At 37.5% G+C, this 16,185-nt stretch overlaps 6 protein-coding genes across 11 annotated transcripts; 2 read left to right on the top strand and 4 right to left on the bottom strand.

Moving 5' to 3' along the window:
• The first annotated feature begins 549 nt into the window (after positions 1 to 549).
• LOC110846989 (LIM homeobox transcription factor 1-alpha) lies at positions 550 to 4,895 on the top strand. The gene is made up of 11 exons (XM_035850486.1): positions 550 to 855; positions 1,117 to 1,253; positions 1,322 to 1,441; positions 2,686 to 2,742; positions 2,961 to 3,057; positions 3,531 to 3,638; positions 3,790 to 3,824; positions 3,908 to 3,970; positions 4,048 to 4,055; positions 4,174 to 4,379; positions 4,477 to 4,895. Exons 1-11 carry the CDS (start codon positions 810 to 812, stop codon positions 4,707 to 4,709), a joined length of 1,110 nt encoding a protein of 369 aa, XP_035706379.1. The 5' UTR covers positions 550 to 809; the 3' UTR covers positions 4,710 to 4,895.
• A 1,302-nt stretch (positions 4,896 to 6,197) lies between these two features.
• LOC110846034 (U6 snRNA-associated Sm-like protein LSm2) lies at positions 6,198 to 7,083 on the bottom strand. Its single transcript, XM_022092639.2, has 4 exons — positions 6,938 to 7,083; positions 6,757 to 6,824; positions 6,562 to 6,652; positions 6,198 to 6,468 (listed from the first exon to the last, which is right to left on the bottom strand). Exons 1-4 carry the CDS (start codon positions 6,938 to 6,940, stop codon positions 6,343 to 6,345), a joined length of 288 nt encoding a protein of 95 aa, XP_021948331.1. The 5' UTR covers positions 6,941 to 7,083; the 3' UTR covers positions 6,198 to 6,342.
• Positions 7,084 to 7,115: 32 nt separating this feature from the next.
• Positions 7,116 to 8,500, top strand: LOC110846032 (proteasome subunit beta type-1-B). Of its 3 annotated transcripts, none has more exons than XM_022092635.2 (5): positions 7,116 to 7,260; positions 7,376 to 7,476; positions 7,614 to 7,803; positions 7,886 to 8,122; positions 8,205 to 8,390. In XM_022092635.2, exons 2-5 carry the CDS (start codon positions 7,376 to 7,378, stop codon positions 8,388 to 8,390), a joined length of 714 nt encoding a protein of 237 aa, XP_021948327.1. In that variant the 5' UTR covers positions 7,116 to 7,260. The 3 variants fall into 3 exon arrangements, with proteins under 3 accessions (XP_021948327.1, XP_021948328.1, XP_035706382.1); XM_022092636.2 differs by having other exon boundaries at positions 7,133 to 7,269; XM_035850489.1 differs by lacking the exon at positions 7,116 to 7,260 and having other exon boundaries at positions 8,205 to 8,500.
• Positions 8,501 to 8,525: 25 nt separating this feature from the next.
• LOC110846033 (endothelial differentiation-related factor 1 homolog) lies at positions 8,526 to 9,931 on the bottom strand. The gene is made up of 7 exons (XM_022092638.2): positions 9,756 to 9,931; positions 9,571 to 9,670; positions 9,370 to 9,498; positions 9,209 to 9,292; positions 9,086 to 9,125; positions 8,971 to 8,994; positions 8,526 to 8,897 (listed from the first exon to the last, which is right to left on the bottom strand). Exons 2-7 carry the CDS (start codon positions 9,634 to 9,636, stop codon positions 8,809 to 8,811), a joined length of 432 nt encoding a protein of 143 aa, XP_021948330.1. The 5' UTR covers positions 9,637 to 9,670; positions 9,756 to 9,931; the 3' UTR covers positions 8,526 to 8,808.
• Positions 9,932 to 10,112: 181 nt separating this feature from the next.
• On the bottom strand, positions 10,113 to 11,497 carry LOC110846562. Its single transcript, XM_022093357.2, has 4 exons — positions 11,181 to 11,497; positions 10,563 to 11,110; positions 10,399 to 10,464; positions 10,113 to 10,327 (listed from the first exon to the last, which is right to left on the bottom strand). Exons 1-4 carry the CDS (start codon positions 11,398 to 11,400, stop codon positions 10,271 to 10,273), a joined length of 891 nt encoding a protein of 296 aa, XP_021949049.1. The 5' UTR covers positions 11,401 to 11,497; the 3' UTR covers positions 10,113 to 10,270.
• A 580-nt stretch (positions 11,498 to 12,077) lies between these two features.
• Positions 12,078 to 16,111, bottom strand: LOC110847199 (N(G),N(G)-dimethylarginine dimethylaminohydrolase 1). Of its 4 annotated transcripts, XM_035850487.1 has the most exons (9): positions 15,923 to 16,111; positions 14,700 to 14,741; positions 13,981 to 14,139; positions 13,788 to 13,904; positions 13,565 to 13,670; positions 13,227 to 13,271; positions 13,091 to 13,143; positions 12,905 to 13,009; positions 12,078 to 12,809 (listed from the first exon to the last, which is right to left on the bottom strand). In XM_035850487.1, the coding sequence occupies exons 3-9, from the start codon at positions 14,104 to 14,106 to the stop codon at positions 12,567 to 12,569; spliced, it is 795 nt and encodes a 264-aa protein (XP_035706380.1). In that variant the 5' UTR covers positions 14,107 to 14,139; positions 14,700 to 14,741; positions 15,923 to 16,111; the 3' UTR covers positions 12,078 to 12,566. The 4 variants fall into 4 exon arrangements, with proteins under 4 accessions (XP_035706380.1, XP_021949775.1, XP_035706381.1 ...); XM_022094083.2 differs by lacking the exon at positions 14,700 to 14,741; XM_035850488.1 differs by lacking the exons at positions 14,700 to 14,741; positions 15,923 to 16,111 and adding an exon at positions 14,444 to 14,693.
• Positions 16,112 to 16,185: the final 74 nt, after the last annotated feature.

Genomic DNA, 16,185 nt, shown 5'->3' with positions numbered 1-16,185 from the left:
GCATCACCATGATTTTCTTTCACTGCTAGTTTTATACATTTTTTTAACCCACCCGATTTTCACGGATTACTAATTAAATAATAATCTAACCCTATTCAATGTCACATGTCCATGCATGGTCAAGATCTGTATGCTTGATATCTAAGTATTTCAATAAAAGTATGGTCAACCGTGTTGACTGGGGACATTTTTGATATGCTGGTGACAAGATGTGGTGGTCACGAGTTTCAAGTCTTGAGAGAGAGAGTGAGAGCGTGAGATTAAATATGAAGAGGCCAAGGAGACAGGGAAGCGTGAGGCTAGTTGCCATGCAGGTCATGGTGGAAGGAGTCTTGGTCGCAGCAGTGGTCGTGGAAGGAAAAAGTGTAAAAATGGAGGAGCATGGAGGAACATTAGTTGGTGGAGAGACAGGAGATAGACAAGTCTGGAACCGGAAGAAGGACAAGCAGTGAAAGGGAGAGGAGGAGGCGGAGAGTTGGGCGGAGAGTGAGCGACCTGACTCCTCGCATCCTTCGCCAACTCTCCATGTTCCAACTTTCTCCATAAAACCACCAAACCTCGCTGCTCCTCTGGGCAGAAGGAAGCCAGAATCATCCGAGCCAGCTATCTCACCAAATCCATAGGCACTTTCTCACTCCATTCGGTCCCCAATTCCTTCCCACTTGGTCTCGAGCAGTTTCGAAGGAGATGTGATAAGGTGTCAAAGGAAATTGAAGGCTAAGGCTACGGTCTCTCCATTCGACTGAAGGAAAGTGAGACTTTTAAAAACGGCGTGGTGGTTTTTGAGTGAAATTGTGAAAGTGAACGTTATGTTAGAATTTACCAAGGAAGCTTTGAAGGACCCCGACTCTGCTGGTAAATAGCTCTAAATAGTTCATAAAGATTATAGTTGTAGATTCACAGAAGTTGATTCCTTTAAAAGAATGTTCATTTACCAATGTATTTGATTTAAATGCAATCGATATGTAATTAATTTGTACTCTAATTTTGCTAGTTCTAATTTTGAATGCAGGGAAAAATACAACTTAATTAATACTATGTATATATATCTATATTTATAGCTTAAGTTTGTTAACGCATTTGTGTATGTTATCAATTCCGTGATGCATATTTTAGATGGGATGCGAGTTCGGGGTGAAATTTGTGAGGGATGTGGCCAGAAAATACGCGATCGTTTCTTGCTGAAAGTAGGTGACACCCCTTGGCATGAAGAATGTTTAAACTGCTGTATCTGCCGTGTGCCCTTAAGTCACGTAAGAATTTCATCTTGAGCGCAATTGCAGATCTGCCCTTGGACTTCATTTTGTAATGCCCATTTCAGTCTTGCTACTGGAGGAACTCTAAACTTTACTGTAAGCATGACTATGACCGGATTTTTGGAATCAAATGTTCTCGGTGTGGTGAACGAGTATTGTCTCAAGAACTAGTCATGAGAGCAGCTGTAAGTACAATTCAATTCCAATTTTCATGATTATTTGCATTCTGAACAGTTTATGCAATTTTAAGAAACATACATACATATGTTCACTTACATCAATACCTGATTAGGGGCATAGATCAAACTATTGAAATGCATCTTGACATCGCTTTAAAACAATGATGCAGCGGGTAACCAAATATTATATGCCTTGCACTAGAAACTTATTGCACTTGGAGACAAATGTTCAGAACGAGGATTTCATACATGCATCCGACTCAAATCTGAATTTTATGATACTCATATGTTACCGTCGATGCCACTTTCTCCGCTCACTCCGGCTGAATGAATAACAAAACTTTTGGTCTTCCATGCGCCAATTGAAAAACCTCCAGTACAAATAATATGTAATGTAGAAACCCAGTTTATTTCATCAAACTACCCGATAATTTTTATCTAACTTTCACTGATAGATTACATGTTTCTGAATTTCAATCACTGCTGTAAGGCATTCGTTTGTCTAAGATTTAAAAATTAAGCCTATATTCCGAGCTAGCAATTTATCTATTGATTTACGCAAAATTTCAAAAACATTTGAAAATTGGTACCCCATCACCCACTTACAATGGAGGTCTCCCAGCGTATGCTCTCAGATTTTGACCAAATTACATAGTGCCAATCGATCATAAATTTAATCAATATGGAATTTGCAAAAGACATGATCTCCTAATGCTCAAGTTTGAAAGAGATATTTGCACCCGAGAAGGAGAAAGCGCGCCCTAAAGTTAACAATTTTACATTTTTCACTGCGCGTTTTCTCCTCTGCGAATATCACTTCCAAACCTGAGCATTGGGAGATAGCGTCCTTTGAAAATTTCATATTAATTAAATTTGTGATCGACTGCCATTGATTTGGTCAAAATCGGAAAGCATGCGCTAGGAGACCTCCATTATTAGTGACCCCTCCACATATTAACAATTAATCGATTTTCTTCGAAAAGGTCCTTCATTTGACCTAATACATACGAGTATCGATTCGAAATAGTTATCGTGACAATGAACAGATAGACAGAAATACATGACTGTTCCATTCTAACACTCGTATGTACTTTTGATTTTCTTGAATTAATGTTTCATATACGAATGTCGAACAATAAGCCGCACATTCATATACATGTACACACAACTTATTTACTTTCTCGAATAAGTAAAACATTGTTAAAGTTTTAGAATACCATAAAAAACCAAATTGATTTCTTTTATTTCAGAATCAAGTGTTTCATTTGAACTGCTTTGTGTGTGCCGCATGTCTTTGTCCGTTAAAGGTGAGCAATACTTTTGCTAATCATGTCAAATTTACCATATACTAAAATAAGTTGTATTTCCCTTTAAATAATGCGTCCATGAACAATCATCAGTCTCAACCTCTTGTCCCATATCCTAAATAATTTATCTATATCTATTGCAGTCTTGTTTAAAAACCTTGCTATTTTTAACGCTTAACTTACGAGTGAGTTGAATTCACTGAAATTGATTCATGCAGAAAGGTGAGCAGTTTGTATTACGTGGATCTCAAATATTCTGTCGTGCGGACTTTGAGAAAGAACTGTACCTCCTCCAGCAGGCAAATAGCCCAAGAGGTATGATTATCACTTTTAAATCACTACTTCCAATTCACCAACCACTCGTGCATTTTTCATGTGCCGTGGTGAGTGAGTGGGTGAAAGCCACATGATATGTATTACGACATTAGCCATGATATTTTTACCCTTTATCCACAAAATTATTTTAAATCACAGACATTTTCCTTTGCTGCACTGTTATCCCCTTTTATGACACTTTAAGAATCAGTTACCTCATCGTTATTTCCCGTGTGTACAAGAGCACGATTATTAGTATTAGCCCAACTACTTCACCCATACAGTTGCATGTGTGCGTCTCAAACAAAATGCGTGCTCTGTTAAATATCTAGCAATATTACTTACTTTTCAATATTTCATTACTGAATTACATAAGCTAAAGAACACCCGTAGGCTTTACTGCATTGATTTCCACGGTATATTTAAATGTGCGTAAATAGAATTATTTCATGTGTGTGGGCGTTAAATTTCAGGGAGTGATGATGTGATTGGGGATGAGAATAGCAGACCTCGCGATGGCAGAAGAGGTCCGAAACGACCTAGAACAATTCTTACATCGGCCCAGCGACGACAATTCAAAGGTAAGAAATGTACAAAAGCAGGTTAGAACTTTTCCTCTGGCCAATATCCGTCCGATATTATGTATGTAATACGGTTTTTGCTGCAATACTGATCAGGTGCCATAAACGTACATATGCAGTATGTGTAATTTGTTTTTCTTTCTCATTACAGCTTCATTTGAAATCAGTCCAAAACCATGTCGAAAGGTTAGCAATAGGCTTTGTTTGATAACACGATTTACGTAAGAGAATGTCCTAACAATACATAACCGAATTATATACACTCGTAGGTGCGAGAAGCGCTGGCGAAAGAAACGGGTCTCAGCGTCCGAGTGGTCCAGGTTTGGTTTCAGGTAATAAAGTGTTTTATATTTATGTATATTTATAGATCTCATATCTAATAATTTATAATTATATATTTGTTTTTCAGAATCAGAGGTGAGTCTTAATTGTGGCATGTAACCCCTTTATCCAGCCATGCATATTCAACCAATAATTGTATTGTAGTCATTTAAAAGTCGTTTCTAGTATCGTAATATTCATGTGCGTTCTTCAGGGCAAAGATGAAAAAGTTACAGAGGAAGGCGAAGCAGGACACGGACTCGAAGGGAGACAAAGACTCATCCAAGGACAAGGACGAGAAACACAAAAGCGAGTCCTCTTCATCCGAACCCTCTGGTCACTATTTTGAAGGGTCTAACGATCCTTTTACCCCATCAGGGTCCCAACCCTTAAATCCAAACATGCCATATTCCCCCGAAGGTAGATACATACGTTTTCATACGTTTTCATATGCTTTCTACATACCCAACTAAATATGTACACACAAAGAAACTTAAAATTTTATGTGTTTTTTCAGCCGAGAGTTTCTGTAGTTCCGACATTTCTCTCGACGATTCCAACGGTCTGGAGCCCTTGGACGACTCTGGTCCAGAACTTCACAACCTGGAATCGCACCCTACAAGTCATCATCATCACGGGGGAGGTGGGCCATCGGGTGGTGGTGGTTCCGAAATCCTGCCTGCTTATAACCAAATAAATCCCATCGACAAGCTCTATCTTATGCAGAATTCTTATTTTACCGACACTTAAATTTATCTTTATCCTCATGTCGTCCACGAGCTTAAACTAGGGAGAACGTGAACCATTCCTCTCCAAAGAGAACTATATGTTGTATTCCTGTTTAGTCAGTCATGTCATGATAAGATAAAGCGAGGCTTAAGTAAGGAATAAACAAACATGTAGTGTGTGTGTGTGCTGCTGCTGCTATGAGATCAAGTGTAGAATCCGTCCATGCTTATTGAATGCAAGTTGGTGGATGCATGGAAGCTCAAAGAGGAGATTTCGATTCTGCTGTTGCTGTGGGGGTCCATTCGTTGGAGGAGAAATGAAAACAGCTGCTGAATAAATCCGAAATCCTGCTGACTTTCCATCCACCGGTTTCATCTAAACGAAATACGAGCATAATCCATAATCCCACGACTTTCCCTTTCTCTCACCAAGAGCACTTTCTCCCCACCTCTCAGCCACTGCTGTGCACCATCAGGCAGAGAGCTGCGAGGGAGGAATACGTTCCTATCGCCCTTGGCTTCCAATATCTACGTGCTCTGGCAGCCAAACAACTCATTCTCGACTTCATGAGATGAAATGAAACACACTCCCCTTTCTTATCCCTTCTGACTTGCCACCCACCCCCTTTCACTTTGGACAGGCTCCAAAGTGAAAGCATCCCGATTTGAATGCAAATAACAAATTAGGTTACAACAAATATATTTGCATTGTAATTTTCGTGTTTAAAAGGACGATACGACTTGGGAAATTAAAAACAATAAAACTTAGTGTAGTCTCGATTCTCGGTATATCTAATGTATACAGACCGAGCAAATTTTCGTCGTCTTTCATGGTTTGTAAAACCAGTGGGGGTCATTCTCTTGGGTTTGCTGACCATTATCTTACAAATGTGACATCTTCACTGTACTGTGTATCAATTTTCCCATTTATTCACCTTGCACAATTTTAACTTTTCCGACTGATTTGTAAAACCATTGTCTGCAAATGTTTTTCAATGATAATCTTTATAGGATTTTCACTTGCACCTGCATGCCAAATTTCAGGCTTCCACGATGATAAATAAATTTGGTGTTGTTTACCCTCACCAGCCACTTAAGTGATCCCAACCAGTCAACCTCTGGATCCTGCTCAAGTGCTCATCTTCGAACTCATCCAAGGCCTTATGGAAATTAAGCATTTTAGGACTAATTGTAACTATTTGTTACCCACAATTTGTAAGTTGCTCAAAATCGGTTCTCTAACCTAAGGCTGTCACAGAAGTACACAGAAACAGCCCTGATTATAAAACCACAAATATAAGAATCATTTTTCTCACATAAACAAGAAAATCTCATAGTCTCAAGTTTCCTATTTTTTTACTTTATGAAACACAAGTTTCAAAGTTAGGAAATTTAAATAATGAATGAACGAGAGGATAATTGCTTGTCGCCATTAAGTAGATAACCACCTTATGCAAGTACGGGAAGCGATCAGACAATAATTAGCAAAACAAGAAAAAGGAGTCATACATATATGTTATCTCTAGCAGTTTATTGTATTTTCAAAAATAAGTTAATGTTAAAGCAGAAAGAAAAGTACAAAATTCAAACGGCTCTCTAAATTCGAACCTAAATTATAAATCATTCATCATGATTTTATCACTGTCATCATCAAACTATTGTTTCGAATGGGCTGCTTCCTTTCTCGCGGCGTCCTGCAGCAACTGCGTGTCGACTTCATCTGCAGGTAACTGAACGTATCTAATGACAGACCCTCGGATAAAACAATTTTTCACAGATAGCTGCAAATTTGTGTTAAATTAAAATTAGCTAACTACAATAATAGTTTGTTTATTATAATTCAGTACAAATACAAATTAGTCAATTATACCAACCATGTGAGGATATTTTGCAGGATCGGTTACACTAATCTCCGTCATTTTCAGATTCAGATACTGGTCAACCGAGTGAAGTGTTCCACAAATTCTACAATAATTAAAATACAATGACCAATGAAAAATTGGCGTTTGTTCTGCCTAGTAATTTTCAAGCTTCTCTTTTGGTGTATTTATTATTTATTATGTACTTACGACAGGTCATTTTTCAACTCCACCACAACTTCTTTTCCGATGAGTGATTTAAAGAATGAGTAAAACAGCTAAAAATATTTATACTCCAATTAATAAAATTTGTCATGCTTTGCTTAAACGCAAAATGTTAAACATGATGACATGATATGTAATACTAATTGCATTTGTACATGATCCTTACCATTTTTAATTGTATCAATTAAAATTTTGTAAATTTCACCTGCTTCAAGTAGTAATAACTCTCACAAGAGAAAATTGATTTAATTTTTAATTAAAATTACTTGGTGGAATTTTAAGATTTCCTCATCGTTTGACGCCGGATTTGAATTTGGCTATTGGTCAGAGTCTCAAATTTCTTGCCGGTGACACAGCAAAACTCCACCAAAACCAAAACTCACAACAAATCTGCTTGGTAATAATAACTGCTGAATAAGTCAATCGACCTGAGCTAATCGGAAGCTGAAATTTTTGAAAAATATTTTTGAAAAAGTACAAGTGGATAAGGTGAGTTATGTGAGTTGTGGTTGTAGACTTATTTTTTACTATTATCTATTACGTCTAGCATTTCCTACATACATTACTCATTCATTGAAGATTTCACAATTTTTCACTTCATTAGATGGCCCTTTCGATGATGGAGTCTAACAATCGACTAATTTACAACGACGCTGGGCAAGGACCAGTGCAACATCAATTTTCACCGTACACTGACAATGGAGGGTAAGCTAACTTTTCATATTAGACTAGACACGATGCACGATGATATTGCAATTTTTTTATGAAGAATTATATTATTAATATTGCAAATTACAACTTGTCATGAACTATGATGTAATCATGAACTATTTTGTTTTTAGGAGCATTGTAGCAATTGGTGGGCCAGGATTTGCCATCATTGCATCCGATACCCGTCTCACATCCGGCTTCGCCATTTACACAAGGGAGCAAGGCAAATTGCACTCGCTTACGAACGCTGCTGTTCTTGGGGCTTCGGGATGTTGGTGTGACGTATTGAGTCTTACGCGACTTATTCAGGCTCGCATGAAGGTATTGCTCTGAAAATATACAGGTTTTCAATGAAATAGAGGTTGATTTGTATAATACAAATTGTATTTGGTTCTTCAAAAAGCTTTATAAGCACGAGCATCAAAAGGACATGAGTGCTGCAGCCTTGGCACAGATGTTGTCGACAATGTTGTACGGACGGAGATTCTTTCCGTACTATGTCTCCAATGTGATTGCTGGTTTGGATGAAGAAGGAAATGGCGTCGTTTACAGCTACGATCCTGTTGGACACTGCGACAAGAATATGTATCACGCTGGTGGATCTTCTGGAGCTTTGTTGCAACCCTTGTTGGACAGTCAGGTATGTGTGGTTTCATTAAAAGGAGTTGACTTGAGAATATAAAATGTGGATACATAATAAACGTATATCTCGAATATTCTAGATTGGGTTGAAAAACATGGCAATAAAGCCTACTGCACCGCTAACGGTGGAGAAAGCTCTTCAAATTACGAAGGACGTTTTTACATCCGCTGCTGAGCGTGACATTAAATGTGGAGATGGAGTAATTATTCGTATTATCACAAAGGATGGTATAAGGGAGGAAACATTCAAGCTGCGATTTGATTAAGCACATTTAATATGAAAATTAAAAATAGTATCAAAATTTTTGTCTTCTAAATGATGATGTGGCTGTTTTTACATTATTTAAAAAATAAATGAATTTTCATTAAAAGAAAAGGTCGAGCATGTTATTCATTTTTTACAAATTCTTATATTTATTAAATCATGAAATTGTTAGTGAAAAGTGATGCTGCTGCGATTACAGACCAAGTTTTCTATAATTTGAATATACTCAAAAAGTACGCTTCATTTATGTAATACCTTATTATTTAGGATTTGGAAATATATTCTTTAATTTTTTTGTTATGAGGCGCCCCCTGAGAATGCACGTGTTGACTGAAGACTTATTCGATTGATGTGTGTGATGGTAAAATTGATGGATGATATTTCTTATCGTGTTCACTATTATCAGCAGCAGTCGTGCATTACTTCTTCCCAGGGGGCAGTAATGGTTGGCCCTTGTCCTTACCGCGCAGCTTTAGGCCGATAACCTTTTCAATCTTTCCGAGCACACCTGTCATCAGTTCATCACGAGTCAGTGAAATCACAGCAAACAAGTGCAAACAAGCTAAAAGTTTTAATTTCACCTTGATTCGGAATACCACGACCGGCTAGAAAACCAGAATTTGTTAGCTTTAAGTAATTTTAACACGATCAATTAAATAAAGATTATATTATAGGAAAAACATTAATTATTAATACCTTCGTAGTCTCCAATGATTTGCGGTTTCTCACAGATTTTCTGAAGACGGAGTCATTATTTTTATCAGTACATGAACGCATCGCCTATTGAATTAGTGTTTTTTTTTTGTATATTTCACCAACCGTAGCCAAATCCTTTTGACTCAATCCTTTGGCTTGCCGACCTTGCATAATCAATTTTCCGACATCCAACGACACTGTGGCATGCTGTATCAGTTTGGATTAAAATACAAGTAAACGAAGGGTACATATGGTACAATGACATATAATAAGAGCAATCAAACCTTCAATTCCTCCGTTTCGCGATCCAATTTCGCCACATTCAACGTTGATGGTTGATGTTTGTTCTGAGCAGCCCCAAATTTTTGCTGCGTATCAATTTCTGCCCCTTGACGCCGAGCAGTATTCACAGCCTATGTTCAACATATTTACATAATTCTAGTACCTTAGTAAAATTAATATTCTAAAAACATTATTCTTTATACCTGCTCTGACTTCATGGCAGAAGACTTCATTGGTTTCTTCCGGAGAATAGTAACTTCAGTGTCCATGATTCTTAAGTCGAGAAGATCAAAACAAACTTGCCTGAAAAAACAGTCTTATGTCGTAAACAAAACCTAAAAATTGTAAGTCAATCAGATATCATCAAAGTTAAGAAAACGGTAATAACCTGTTCTCTTGGTTGAGCAAATCACCACTTAAACAGCCGAGACGGAGCTTTATGTCGAAATTTCACAAATTTCTTGCAGCAGTAATATTCGCAAACGTATTTATTTACGTTGTGTAGTTATGGGCCGTGCTGCTGGAGAGGAGAAAACAAAAGGCACAGTCAACAGTGGAATGCTCTCGAAGTTGCTGTGTTCAAGGTGCCCCGCAATTAGCATAATATTCGTATGCGAACATTGTGGTCTCATTCGTATGAGACCATAATGTCTTTGTCCTCAACGGTTATCCATGCATTATGCGAATGCAGGTGGATGTGCGAACCACTGGTCGCAAAATAAATATTACAACTTTTGGCATGGTATATATTTTGGTGCAGACTCTAATATTTAGCCAATAGACACTTTTGTTACACTCTTCAAATTTTAATTTCCATAAATAAATACATAAATAACGGGGGGAATTATTAAGTTTCAAGTACTGAGGGATGGTATTTTCGGTGGTAGTACTATGATCACTGGATCAGCATGGGACGCCTGATACCGGGAGTGAGGGGGGTAGGCAGCCCATGTAGGAAATCTATTTTATAAGCAAAGATTATGTTTAAAGTATTTAATCTAATCGAAAACTACACAATTAAAAAGTTATACCTGGAGGGTTGCCATCATTCCCGAAGCCAGCGTGGTCGCAACACTGGTCACTCTTATTACTGTGGTCTGTGTTAAGAAAGAATTGTTAAAGTCTCTTGCGGACGATATAGTTAACTATTATTAAGGTATAATGATAGGCTAAAAATAAATAAATCAACACTAACGACTGTGGTAGTCTTCCCGAACCCTGCACGGGCTTTTTCCTCCTCATCCGTTAAAACCAATTTGGGCGTGGTCTGCTCATCTTGGTCGTCGTGCGGATCGTCTAATACTGCAATTTCAGTAGTTTGGTCGGCTAAAGTGTCCTCATAAGTTTCCTCGTAGCGGACTGTTGTGGCATCATCATGCAAGTCGGGAGAGTCGCTGGAGGGATGGAGAATGACGGACTCAGATGGTTGCTCATGTTTTTGGAGATTTTCTATTTGCTCAATGGTAATATCTTGGGGGTAAATAATGGATTGGGAGGAAGACTGGTGGGCCACTAGGTACTCAGAAACTGCCAACGGGTCAGTAAGGGTAGTGCTGCCTATGATAAGAGCTATGGAGGCTGAAGGATCAATCCCCAGATTATTGGCCTCGTGATCCATGAAAATTTCGTTGTCGTACGGATATGATGTCATGTCCGCCTCTCGCTTCCTCCGTCCTACACATGGCGCCAAAGCCCCCACTGGCATCGTGCAAGTCCGAAAACTTGCGGTGGTAACGGTGCTCACTGGAAGAAAATGTAAACTTGACTCCCCACCCGCAATATCATGAAAGGACATTTCACACAAGAAAATTACCTGTGGAAATAATTGTACGAGTGAATGTGGCTTGACCAAAGATATTGCCAGCGTTGTTGTTATTTCCGGAACCCCCGTTGAGAAAGTTGAGACCAGGAAAAGCAAACGAGATTCCTGTCCCGAGTTGCTTCTTGTTTCTGAGATTGCCTTCAGTGACGACATGTGCGCATAACATACACACGACAGAAACTCTTGAAATAAATCTTGAATAGGTTTTCATGATAATAAATAAATTTTAGATCTAATAATTGGCTGAATTTGAACCTTTTCAGGTTCTATAAACTGCAGTGTCCAAATATTTTTTAAGACTGAGACTGAGACGATATGACATAAGCAGGAAACCCGTTAGTCTCACTCAATTCTTATTGGTGGCTAGATAGTGGTACATTTACATATGCATTATGCGTATATCTTTCGTGAATCTGACTTTGACTTTGATTGGACTATCTTACATCGACTTGATCAAAAGCAACCAGTTCTGATATTTCGTTTGATATTACTATATAACGGCGACTGTTTAACGTCGCTTTGCCATTTTGGTCATTGTGAGACGCTCATAAGTTTATTATTAAAACCACCATTGAAATTATATGTAACGTCGTCTGGATCCTGGATTAATAATTGTACGCAAAAGATTCAAAATGTTTACTTTTTTCTTGTAATGAAACCGTGCATAACTTGCGTTGATTGTATATTAATTCATTACGCTTATGCAATGTCAATGCCAACATTGAATTCCTTGCTGGCATACATCTCAAACGCATAAAGGGTAGTGAATCTTGATTTAGTTGAACAACCTGCTGAAGACGTTGACCTGCTTACAACCTAACAGTATATTTCCGTGCTTCATCTTTAATATCAATGACAGATTGCGATTTGGATTTAAGCTTATTGTGATTAGTGGTCATTCAAGAATATTGCGCTTTATTTTACACAAGTTTATTTCAAATCTTTCTTAACTTGCATTAAGAATATACATAATTATTATTTCAATACCTTTTTATGTCTGAGTGTAATACTGTCCTTTGGCCCATACAAGCTATTATTTGGAATGCAATTTTGATTAATATATTACTTGAACTACATTGTATTGCGTACAAAATGTATAGAGCACAAATATAACTTGTAACTTGTATAACTAGTGACATTTTAATCATATGTCAATACTAGCCATTATTATGAGAAAAACTATTTTACTTTCTTAGTAATAGAAGGCTGGGCTATTCCTTTTGTAAGTATGATGAAGTACCTAAACTAAAACTACTAATATGACATAATTTATTATGCATAATTTGAATCTCTTTGTAAATGAGCATATGATTTTTTAATAGTTTGCTTAAAATTTTTGAAAGGTATATACATATGCTCGCGACGCTCTGACTCGCATTAAACGTAACTTTTGAGTCGAGACTTATTCAGGAAAATTGTCAGTCGAGAAAAGTTGGCCGACAATTTCGTTAGTTCCTTCATTTCAATTCCCTTTTTCAACAACGACATGAGTTTGTCAGAAAATACATTTTCTTCGGGTATTAAGTGGACAAGATATCCATTCACACAAATCACTTCCGCACTGTGTTCATTGGGCATGGTGATCGTTTCATACCGGTAGCTGGCCTGTCGTTCAATCCTCTGAAAACCAATTTGAACAAAGATTTATTTGAAAATGTCATATAATTTATTAAATACATATATCCAAGTCGGCTCTAATGATAATCGTAAATCACCTTAATGACATCTTGAGAATCCTTACACCCTCCTACACAAATTATTCCAGGTGCAGCCATGTTGACGTAATCTCTCAGTCGCTTATCACCCGCTGATGATGGCACCTGCAATTTATTTTGTTAATCAACTAATATTTAATTGATCCGTAGCATTATGCATATCTAATATGCACTGACTATGACTACCTGAATAGGACTGCAAGGAAGTTCAGGAAAAGTATTTGCCAAAAAAAGAGCACCTTTAAAAGTGTAACATTTTACTTTAATCTGAAGTTTAAATTATAAAAATATTGTTGTAAATATAGAAAGAAATCTTACTTACCAGCTTCATTTGTAAACTTTGAGATTCCAACAAACAATTCTCTTCCTGAAATATTGATTTTACATTAAGTATATAATAATATCGTTGTATTATCCTCGTTTTCTTCACAGCATATTTAGTAATAATTTAGTAAGGATATGAACGGTCAAACGAGCGAGCAGCGAATGAAAACAAAAAATTGAGACAAAGAGAATCAAGGACATGTGCGTATATGTTCTATGCATAGCGTTGCTACATATTATATTTACACAGAACGGTGGTATATCTTATTCAACAATGACCATGTGCTCTGATAAATCAAGACATAACATGTTTAGAAAAGACGAGATATTTTTTACCTGTGAAAATAACGTCAGCGCCCTGAATATTTACTCCATCTTCTTTAATCTCAACAACAGGAACGTCCAGCTCTTTCTTTAAAACCGTTCGAATCATAGCAGCCATCTGAATTACATAAGGTAAGTTCTCAATCAATTTTTGTAGCATTCAGAAGTTTTCAACACATTAATAAATCTAGTTATCAGAAAAAACTTCCAATTACTTATAATTACGATAGTTTACCTCTTGTTCATAAGGTTTGGCTCTTGACATTATAGCCATTCCGTTGATGATGAAGCAAATATCTCCGACAAAAGGCGACTGATTAGCCTGTTCAGGTGGGGGTAGCTCAATAACGTCCTGTGAAATGGCATGCATACATTTACTTCGAATTGTCATTTTATGTATATATGACTTGACAAAACCTCCTCCTTACCACTCCTGCGTCCCTTAACACTGTGATGTATTCTTCAAACTCTGCTCTACATTTTCTCAAATCCACCTTCGAAGATAGGTCGTCAGGAAGTCTGCAGACTATTGCTTCTGTGTACCGGAAGGACATTCTTTTGATTATTCAGATTTCGTGGCTTCAGTTCTGTCAAGAAATAAAAATAATTTACTTTGGCAATATTCTGAAACAAATTGCACATGTTATTAGGAAGCAACAATAGAACTTTTACTTGTACAAAAAGGGAACAGAGTCTTCAATAAATAACTGACTGAAGCTGATTGCTGACATGACAAATGATCCAAAAATATAAGGACACATATATTATGAATGAACGCCTAAGATGTGGTGGCTGTTCGTATTAAGATTACTACACGTCAATAAGATTTCCAGTGAAATGTACTTGTACTTATGTACATGTAAATTTAGCTGGTTTCGGATGTCAACTTACTGGCATATTTTAAGACTTGCTATTACGAAACGATTCAAACATGTCGAAGCGTTTTATAATTGCTCTTCTCTGCTACATGGAGACAGCAAGAATATCATGCACAAGGGTTTCTTGTAGTGGTGCTGCTGCATATTTTCATGCAATTATGTATGTGGCATGAACTTTTTATTGCTATGTTGTCTTCTGCACTTCCACTTTACACTTCAATTTGCTTGTGCTAACCTAAATGAACTTGATTTGCATTCCAGCCACTTACATAACATGAGTTGCATCCGAGCATCCGAGTCTGTGTGCGAGGCTTTGTACATAAAATTAAGACAAACGGGGCGTCACTTTTCAGACTAATAAATTTAGAAATTAAACAAACAGTCTTCCATATATAACAATATTTGTATAACCGACGTCCAATATGTCACATTTGCGAAGCAAACAAGAAATTACACGATAATGTGTACAGCCTGACAAATTCTGCACATCCCAATATTTTAAGTAATCTCCGACGACACGAAATTCAAATGCAGGAATTTGACGACCAACTCTTCAAAGTTCAAACCAAGCCAAGTGGTTCGTTAATTGACGTTCTCCAATTTAGCTCATCCTGACAAGTACAAAGAGCTGTTCTGGCTTCATTTACTCGGCAGAAATAAATTAACACGTGCAATCTTTCCTTACTATTAGTTCAACAACTTCCGCAACCTGCAAACCATATCTGAATTTGTAGTATTCATGAGTATAATAGAGTGGCAAAGGTTTGTGCAGATGGCTTCTTCAATGATGATTAACGAATATCACCTTCTATATCACCTCCATGTCTGCAAAAGAGGCTCGACTTTAATTTCCTGTTTCTTACGAATTGCGAAACAGCAATAATACTAAATTCAGCTACAAAGCCACCTCGGTTTATTTCACCAAAGATCCAACTGAGCTTTCATTATGACCATGATTCCCATGTCATACTAAACAAGCGTCTCATGTCGGGCAGATGTTTACTCAAGAGATGAGAACAGAGACCCGATGATCAAAATGAGAATGAATCCAACTGTTTGTGAAAAGATTTTTCTGAAAGGGCTTCGTCCCGTGTAGGTATTGCTCTTGTAGGTATGTATTGCCATATATGTAGGTAGTAGGGGTACGTCCCCTTCTCATCAGTCTCATTCTATTTACCAAGAGCATTTAAATAAGAAGTTGTACTGGGAGAAAATACATCTCTCAATGAAAGCCTTTGTTGAGAAAAGTTTTTTTTGTATCATTTAATGTCGGTTCTTTCAACATGACGAGTCTGGCTGGAGCAAATTTAGATGGTGGGTGCGAAATAAGAAGTTCTTTATTTATAACGGAAACCACCACCCACCTTTTAAATCAAATATTAGGGCAAGCCTTGCTCCAATGTGGCAAGAGGTCAAGGGGTGGGAGGGGACAGAAATAGAAAAATTTGACAAAATCTCAAATGAATGAATGCTTAATTTGCTAGACACTCACCTTTTGGTATTATATTCCAATATTGCTGTCTCCAGTTCTGTAGATCCGTGGACCACGGACGGATAGTCGTATTTGTGTCGTGGGGCGGGGTGAAATATTTAGTGGACCAAAAATTTGACGACAGGAGAGACTTGAGGAGACGCCAAGAGCGTGTGGTGCAAGTGTGTGTTTGCGGCTGACTATCGATCCTCCTCTCTGACTAATATCGATCCTCAAGAGTTCACTTTCTACTTGTGTGCATATAACAGTGAGCGATCTTGCCG

Source organism: Folsomia candida, unplaced genomic scaffold, assembly GCF_002217175.1.
Source record: "Folsomia candida strain VU population unplaced genomic scaffold, ASM221717v1 Fcan01_Sc003, whole genome shotgun sequence".
NCBI lineage: Eukaryota > Metazoa > Arthropoda > Collembola > Entomobryomorpha > Isotomidae > Folsomia > Folsomia candida.
This window is presented reverse-complemented; position numbering and strand designations above follow the sequence as displayed.

Coding starts and splice junctions, on each gene's coding strand:
- LOC110846989 (XM_035850486.1), top strand. CDS start 810: ATGTTAGAATTTACCAAGGAAGCTTTGAAGGACCCCGACTCTGCTG. Junction 856..1,116: donor GAAGGACCCCGACTCTGCTG/GTAAATAGCTCT, acceptor TGCATATTTTAG/ATGGGATGCGAGTTCGGGGT. Junction 4,380..4,476: donor CATGCCATATTCCCCCGAAG/GTAGATACATAC, acceptor GTGTTTTTTCAG/CCGAGAGTTTCTGTAGTTCC.
- LOC110846034 (XM_022092639.2), bottom strand. Junction 6,653..6,756: donor GAGTTGAAAAATGACCTGTC/GTAAGTACATAA, acceptor TAATTATTGTAG/AATTTGTGGAACACTTCACT. Junction 6,469..6,561: donor CTGCAAAATATCCTCACATG/GTTGGTATAATT, acceptor ACAAATTTGCAG/CTATCTGTGAAAAATTGTTT.
- LOC110846032 (XM_035850489.1), top strand. CDS start 7,376: ATGGCCCTTTCGATGATGGAGTCTAACAATCGACTAATTTACAACGAC. Junction 7,804..7,885: donor TTATTCAGGCTCGCATGAAG/GTATTGCTCTGA, acceptor TTCTTCAAAAAG/CTTTATAAGCACGAGCATCA. Junction 8,123..8,204: donor AACCCTTGTTGGACAGTCAG/GTATGTGTGGTT, acceptor CGAATATTCTAG/ATTGGGTTGAAAAACATGGC.
- LOC110846033 (XM_022092638.2), bottom strand. CDS start 9,636: ATGGACACTGAAGTTACTATTCTCCGGAAGAAACCAATGAAGTCTTCT. Junction 9,293..9,369: donor GCGAAACGGAGGAATTGAAG/GTTTGATTGCTC, acceptor AAACTGATACAG/CATGCCACAGTGTCGTTGGA. Junction 9,126..9,208: donor GTCAAAAGGATTTGGCTACG/GTTGGTGAAATA, acceptor CTCCGTCTTCAG/AAAATCTGTGAGAAACCGCA.
- LOC110846562 (XM_022093357.2), bottom strand. CDS start 11,400: ATGAAAACCTATTCAAGATTTATTTCAAGAGTTTCTGTCGTGTGTATG. Junction 11,111..11,180: donor TCGTACAATTATTTCCACAG/GTAATTTTCTTG, acceptor ATTTTCTTCCAG/TGAGCACCGTTACCACCGCA. Junction 10,328..10,398: donor GAATGATGGCAACCCTCCAG/GTATAACTTTTT, acceptor CTTATAAAATAG/ATTTCCTACATGGGCTGCCT.
- LOC110847199 (XM_035850487.1), bottom strand. CDS start 14,106: ATGTCCTTCCGGTACACAGAAGCAATAGTCTGCAGACTTCCTGACGAC. Junction 13,905..13,980: donor TGTTAAGGGACGCAGGAGTG/GTAAGGAGGAGG, acceptor GCCATTTCACAG/GACGTTATTGAGCTACCCCC. Junction 13,144..13,226: donor AAAGTTTACAAATGAAGCTG/GTAAGTAAGATT, acceptor ACACTTTTAAAG/GTGCTCTTTTTTTGGCAAAT.